This window comes from Anomaloglossus baeobatrachus, chromosome 4, assembly GCF_048569485.1.
Source record: "Anomaloglossus baeobatrachus isolate aAnoBae1 chromosome 4, aAnoBae1.hap1, whole genome shotgun sequence".
In the NCBI taxonomy this organism is placed as follows: domain Eukaryota; kingdom Metazoa; phylum Chordata; class Amphibia; order Anura; family Aromobatidae; genus Anomaloglossus; species Anomaloglossus baeobatrachus.
Window position 1 is genome coordinate 327,368,741 of NC_134356.1, and position 7,274 is coordinate 327,376,014.

The 7,274-nt window shown below is 41.5% G+C and overlaps 1 protein-coding gene across 1 annotated transcript; it reads left to right on the forward strand.

The window, feature by feature from the left end:
- The first annotated feature begins 419 nt into the window (after window positions 1-419).
- LOC142301504 (uncharacterized) lies at window positions 420-2,658 on the forward strand. The gene is made up of 6 exons (XM_075342511.1): window positions 420-513; window positions 589-666; window positions 747-824; window positions 924-1,137; window positions 1,218-1,374; window positions 1,504-2,658. Exons 1-6 carry the CDS (start codon window positions 472-474, stop codon window positions 2,609-2,611), a joined length of 1,677 nt encoding a protein of 558 aa, XP_075198626.1. The 5' UTR covers window positions 420-471; the 3' UTR covers window positions 2,612-2,658.
- The last annotated feature ends 4,616 nt before the right edge of the window (window positions 2,659-7,274 follow it).

Genomic DNA, 7,274 nt, shown 5'->3' on the forward strand with positions numbered 1-7,274 from the left:
GTACTTAGACATTTTTTTTTCTTTTTTTGCAGGTGCAGTGTTGCGGTACATTTCTGGGCATCCTGTTGCTGGGTCCTTTTAGCTTCCGTGGCAGTGCAAGAGTGTTCCTGAGGTAATGTCCACAGTACTGTCCACAGATCACTGCTGTGAGCTGCGTACATGTACTTAGACATTTTTTTTTCTTTTTTTGCAGGTGCAGTGTTGCGGTACATTTCTGGGCATCCTGTTGCTGGGTCCTTTTATCTTCCGTGGCAGTGCAAGAGTGTTCCTGAGGTAATGTCCACAGTACTGTCCACAGATCACTGCTGTGAGCTGCGTACATGTACTTAGACATTTTTTTTTCTTTTTTTGCAGGTGCAGTGTTGCGGTACATTTCTGGGCATCCTGTTGCTGGGTCCTTTTAGCTTCCGTGGCAGTGCAAGAGTGTTCCTGAGGTTGAGGTCCTGTTGTGCGTGGCCTGTAATCAAAAAAATGTCGTCTTCTGGTAGCCCGCCCTTCGGTTCACAAACTGAGGTATTTTTTTTTTTTTGGTTTTTTTTTAAAAAATACAAAAAAAAACATTTTTTTAAATCAACGACATTTACACAGGTGGCCGAAACATCACAGGAGATGCTGCCAGAAGAGGACGGAAGGGGTGGAGAAAGACACGGAGCGGGCGATCATAGTGTAAGTTTCATACAGGAATTGTTTACCACAGCACACCAAACATATAAGTAAATAATTTTTTTTTGTTTTCTTCACTAAAGGCTTCAACTTCTAGGGCTCATGATAGAGCTCCCCCAAGACCGTCCCAGGGTCGTCGTCGAGGTGGCGGTGGTCATAGTGTAAGGTTTTTTTTTTTTTTTTTTTTTTTTTTTTTTTTCATGTCAGTGTGAATTTTTGTCTATTTTTTTTTTTAATTTCTTTTTTCTTTCTTTGAACAGGCATCCCAGCGTGCTCCCGATTCTGACGGTGAGGAGGCCGGATTTATCAACATCGACCTCCTCATCGATGAAGTTAGAGAGAGGGAGCCGCTGTGGAACATGGCTGACCGCCGCCACGCTGATTCGATCGTAACCCGTCGACTCTGGGACGAGGTATGCCACGCAGCGGTAGAAGGTTGGGGGGAGCTCAATTCTCGTGGCCAGAAGAAACAGCGTAAGTATTCACAGTTCAGTAGGTTATGCTGCCTGATGTAATGTGTTGTATAATAACCACTTTCTGCTTTCCACTTTCAGGTGACAAACTTCAGAAGCGGTGGCGGTCTATCAGGGATCGCTTCAAAAAGGAGTTAAATCAAGAGATGCAGGCCCCGAGTGGATCCGGAGGACGCAGATCGAAGTACCGTTACTTTAGAGCGTTGTCGTTCCTCCGGACAACTATGGTGTGCAGAAGGTAAATATTCCACACAATATGTACAAAGTATAATATTTTATGTCTGTTTTTTTTTGCTTTTTTTTTTTAGTCAGGGCCAATGTATAGCAATTAAATTAATTATTGTTTTGTTTTTCCTCTTTTTAACAGCACCGTCTGCAGCACTCAGGAGCCTGCATCGAACCCGACAGGAGCGATCCCTGAACAGTCCGCCACTGGTGAACACACGCACAGACCCCACCCATCTGAACCTTCCCTTCCATCTACATCTGTCCCATCCACCTGCGCTGGAGCTTCCCGTGAGACTTCATTACCTGAAGCTGCTGGTGATGAGATAGCTTTTCCCCTACCCCACCCCTCTGACACTGCTGCCCTCAGTAGAACACCTTTGGGTTCTGGGCGTCAGCGTCATAGGGGTCAGGAAAAGAGCTATGCGCCAGAGTTCTTGCATCTAAATGCAGCCTTCCAGAACGCCATTCAATTATTATCAGAACAAAATCGTGCATCTTTTAGCTTCCTAAATGCAAATATGGAAAAAAATACACACGAATTGTGCACGCGTCTGGACAGGCTGCATTTAGATGCAAGTAAATCTCCCAATCATTGTTTTTTTCAAGCCGTACTAGAGCGCATGGAAAAGCTATCTCTTGACCATCAGATGCATGTAATGCAAGCCACACGGAAGGCTCTGGGGCAGGTTGACTCCCAACCACCTCCACCCACCCCTACAAGACCACCTGCCCCCCCTCCAGCCATTGTCCCTACTCCCCCTGCTGCCCATTACCAGCCTGCTGCCCAGTACCAGCCTGCAGCCCAGTACCAGCCTGCTGCCCAGTACCAGCCTGCTGCCCAGTACCAGCCTGCTGCCCAGTACCAGCCTGCGGCCCAGTACCAGCCTGCGGCCCAGTACCAGCCTGCGGGCCAGTACCAGCTCCCAACCACATCTGCCCCTACACTTCCTACCCACTACCACATCTCGCCTTCCACAACCATCATGACCCCAACTCAAACCACTAATTCACCCGCCACCTCTTCTGTCTCCCAATCCCTCCACTCCACCCCTCAATCCTTACCAAATCCCATCCCATCTCCTGGTTTCCCTCTTGGTTTCTCTACCACACCTTCATCTTCTGTTACTTCCCCACCACCACCACCAACACCACTTTCCACCCTCAATACTCCAACTGTGCGTGTGTTCCCACCTGTCAGCCCCTCCAGTACTATCTCCACCCCAAGCCCAAGATTTACAAATTTATAATTTATTTATCTATGTAATAAAAAATAAACGTTTTTGGTTGAAAAGTATTTATTTGTTCTTGTTTTTTTTGGTGTGAATATTATTTAGCAAGTTAAGTTAATAATAAGGTAATACAAAAACATAACATGTTGTAATTTGACGGGGTAAAAATTACAAATTTTTAAAGCGAGTGAAAGATTAAAATTAACAAGGTTAACAAGATATTATTTAATTTATTTATAATTATTTTTATTTGTTATAAAACTGAAGAAAAATCTTACACCATTTGATCTTGCCAATCTACTCTACCTTCTGGGGACACAAAATAGTTAGCATATATGTCACGGATTGTTGAACAGGCAACACTACTCCTAAATCCAGGACTGGTGTAGTCTGACAAAGAGGTGGATTCCAAACTCTGGTCATCCAACGACAAAGGTTCCTTTGTTAAAACAAAATTGTGCAGTACCACACATGCTTTCACTATTTCATCAACAGTTTCAATGTTTAAATTAATGGCTGTTAACAAGACTCGCCATTTGCTGGTTAGTATCCCAAAGGAGCATTCCACCATTCTTCTGGCTCTGGATAATCTGTAATTATATATTTTTTGTGTTTGCGTCAATCCACGGCTTGCATATGGCTTCAATAGATGTTGGGATAGTTGAAAGGCTTCGTCGGCCACAAAAACAAAGGGCATTGGGGGCTCACATGTGCCAGGAAGAGGTCTTGCAGGAGGGAAATCAAAAGTATTCCCATAGATTCGCCGCCCCATTGGGGACATTTTAAAGACCTGAGAGTCATTGGATCTCCCATATGCGCCAATGTCCACTGAGATGAATTTGTATTCCGCATCCGTTATTGCCATTAGGACAATTGAAAAATACTTTTTATAATTGTAGTATTCTGACCCCGAAGCAGCAGGTTTCACAATTCTGATATGTTTGCCGTCCACTGAGCCAAGGCAATTTGGAAACTGACAAATGTTATAGTATTGTTCAGCAATTGCAAGCCATCTTTCCCTGGTGGGCTGGGGGATGAAATCCTCATGGAGGCAATCCCACAAGGCTTGGCAAGTGTCTCTAATGATTCCCGAGATGGTGGAAATTCCTAGTCGAAACTGGTAGTGGAGGGATGAAAGCGACTCTCCAGTTGCAAGGAATCTGTAAAGGAAAGACAATAATTATAAAAAAATAATAGCAAACACATTACAGTTAAAAGTCAATTTACAGGAGGATACAATTTCAAAAAAAAAAAACTTACCTAAGCGTAACCAGCAAACGCTCCTCGGGTGTTATAGAGAACCGGCTGTAGGTGTCCGTTTTACGGATGTTGTCCGCAACAAGGCCAAGGAGGACGTCAAAATTATTCACTGCCATCCGGACATAGCTTGTGAATTTTTCATGGTTTCCACGGAGCTCCAGGTATAGGGTTGAAAACACCCCACGTGTCAGTCTCTGGGCAGTCAGGGGATGGATCCAAAAGCGTCGATGTCGCTGACGCCTCAGTCGCTGTCGCTCCTTTTCTCTGACGATGATAGCCAAGCGATTTGCCTCAAATATAAAATCTGCAGCGATCTTTGTGTAATTTGCAAGAATAGCATCCATGGTTTCTGCTTGTCTCTGTCTTCATTCTGTCATATATGCTTCAAAATACTGTATATATACTATATGTTCCCAATAGCCAATCAGAATACGGAACTCGTTAATTGTTTGTTTAGTGTTTAAAAAACGGATCCGTCAAAAAACGGACATAACGGATGCAAAACGGATGCAAACCGGACCCACCGGATCCGTTTTTTAACGGATCCGTCTTAAACGGATCCGCAAAAAAACGGATCCGGTGGGTCCGGTTGGCTCCGGTTTGCACAACAAAAACGGAAACGTTGGATACGGCAAAAAAAAGGACTGTGCCTGAATACAGAAAACTGATGTGTGAAAGTAGCCTTAGTAATAAGCCAAACATCACCACTCAACACTATACAGCTCAAAACCCTGTATGTGATCAGAGGACAAAGGATGTCTTCTTCATCCTTTCTAAAACTTCAGGAATTAAACAAAAAACTTTCCACAGAGACTCATTACATTTTGTAAATAGGGATTAAGGAGGATTGTTGTACATTATAAATAATGAGAGAATGCAGATTTTCTGTATTTATATGCACTATATCTTTTTGTGAAGATATACAGTGTAAATCCGGAGCTCATGCATTGTGCCTTGTTTTTTAGGCTTGTGCAGGACAGGCAAATACTCCCTCATCAAACAGTCTAAATTATTATCCAGCAGGTCAGAGAAAAGACATGAAAATAAGGTTTAATGGAGAACTCCAAGGTTCATTATTGCTATTGTGTGCAAAATGCTATTTTTTAGGGGAAATAGTGACACATAATAAAACCCTTGTCCCTGTCATGACAGCTCAAGAATATGCAATCGTTACCACCTATGTCACACCGCGTGTGTGCCTGCTACATGGGTGACAGCGGCTGACTTCTCTGATCAACACATAATTATCTCTGAATATAAATGCACACTGAAGTAAGCTGGACATGATGGATTGAAGACCCAGGGCTAAATCATTTTTAGTGCATCATGTAGCACCACCTGGGGGTAGGAGAGGGTTAAGGAGATGTAGTGAAGCTTAAAAACCCTGGAAAGCATGCTGTGATTAGGTGGCTGCGAGGTTATCATGTTTATCCTCTCTGTCGTCTTGTGGATAGAAGAGGTCACTTGGTTAATGGTGGGATGTCCCTGCTGAAAACGGTTCCACTGATCACTGCTATTTCTTCCTGACCTACCCATATATTTCTCTCACAGCATCCATGTCGTTTCTGTTTGCAGAAATCCCTCCCCCCCTACAATAATAAATAGGATATCAGGAAGATGGCAATACTCCTTCATGGAACACTGACTGTTTATTAGAGGCAAAAGACTTTAAGAGAAATGCTAACAATGTTCATTAATAGCCTGCACCCAGGTTTAATGAGGCATATCAATATGCGGACTGGGCAACATCAATGCTATAATGGTGGTGGTAAATGGGAGTAATTGTGTCCAATTGTACGGCACAGCTTCCAGGAATGAGCCCGAACTGCCAACTGACAATGACAGAGCAATTATGGGAAGCCAAGCGAGCTGTGTCAAATTAGCACTTGCTGAGAACTCATTTTTCAGAGATGTGCTTGCTCTACAACACCACAAGTGATAGCTACTTTATTGTGAATGATAGGAAGACCAGTACTTAGAGTGATGTTCTGATTTGTCAATAGCTGTATTTGAAAGCTTAGTGTCACAAATATATAGAGATATTCAGTGAGAGAGGCACACTGTTCATGATCCAGAGGATAAGAATGTTGCTGAGAAGGTCATCTGTCAGTGTGAGCTGTCAAAGAGAGATCACACTCTATGAAAAGGGAACATTCAGCCGACTTAAGTAATTACCTTTGACTGAGATCTGAAGATGTCTTCTTTTGTTGGCCTACATTGACTGCATAATTTATAATTTACTGCAATCAGTGAAGAGCCTGAAATTGTAACGAAGAAAATCCTTATTTTATTTCTTATAATTACATTTTACTATCTCAGCGTTTTACAATATAAAAAGTAGAATTCAAGTTATGTTTTTATTAAATTCAAACAGCTAAGTCTGTTGTATAATCAAGTATTAAATAAATGCTGATTTATTTTTTTTTTACCTTTTACATTATTCTACTACACAATGCAATATTAAAAGATAATCTTACACATCAAAGTAACTGATTTATATTTTTGCCCTATGTAAATTTTTTTCAATGTAATATTGCCTGAACAAATAGAATAAAATATATAATAAATGTAAAAAATACAATTTCCTTGTAACTTCATTGAAATTGTTTTGCTTTTTCGTGCCTCAGAATCACTGAAATTAGCTTTTACCTTAAAGGCTCTGTGCACACAATGAGTTTTGACTCAGGTTTTGACTCTGCATATTTTTTTACTGAGGCAAAAAAGAAGCATGTTCGGCCCAGTGCCCACGCTGTGTAGTTTTGATGCGTATTTTCAGAGATCTGCAGCAAAATCTGCTTGTCCATTGTGAAGCCAGCAAAGTCTATGAGAATTCAGAAGTGCTTTGCCCATGTTGCTTATTTTTCCCTTGAGTATTTGGTGCAAATTTGGAACAGAAAAAAAGAAATCTGCGCCAAATACGCAAGGGAAAATACTCAACGTGGGCACAGCACTTCTGAATTCTCATAGACTTTGCTGGCTTCACAATGGACATGTAGATTTTGCTGCAGATTTCTGAAAATCCACATCAAAATCTGCATCAAAATCCGCAGCGTGGGCACAGGGCCTTGCAGTCCCAGCAAATTGGATGTCAATTATTCTTGCGAGTACAGAGTTTTGTTTGCAGATTTTTCTTGTAGACTTGCATTTGATGCATAAAATCCACAAGTAGGAAAAGCAAATGCGTTTTTAGTGCTTTTCCACTGCGGAAACATAAAAAATCATGTAAATATATCAATAAAGTTTGTCAAAACCAAATACCAGGAGAATAAAAAAACAATGCAGCATTGTTTAAAACATGACATACCCAACAAGAGACAAAAAAAATCCAGCTTCAAAAAGGTGATATAAACGCATGTAAAAAAAAAAACCCACAAGCAACATAATTTACATAATAGGTGCAGAAATATTACAACATCAAAAA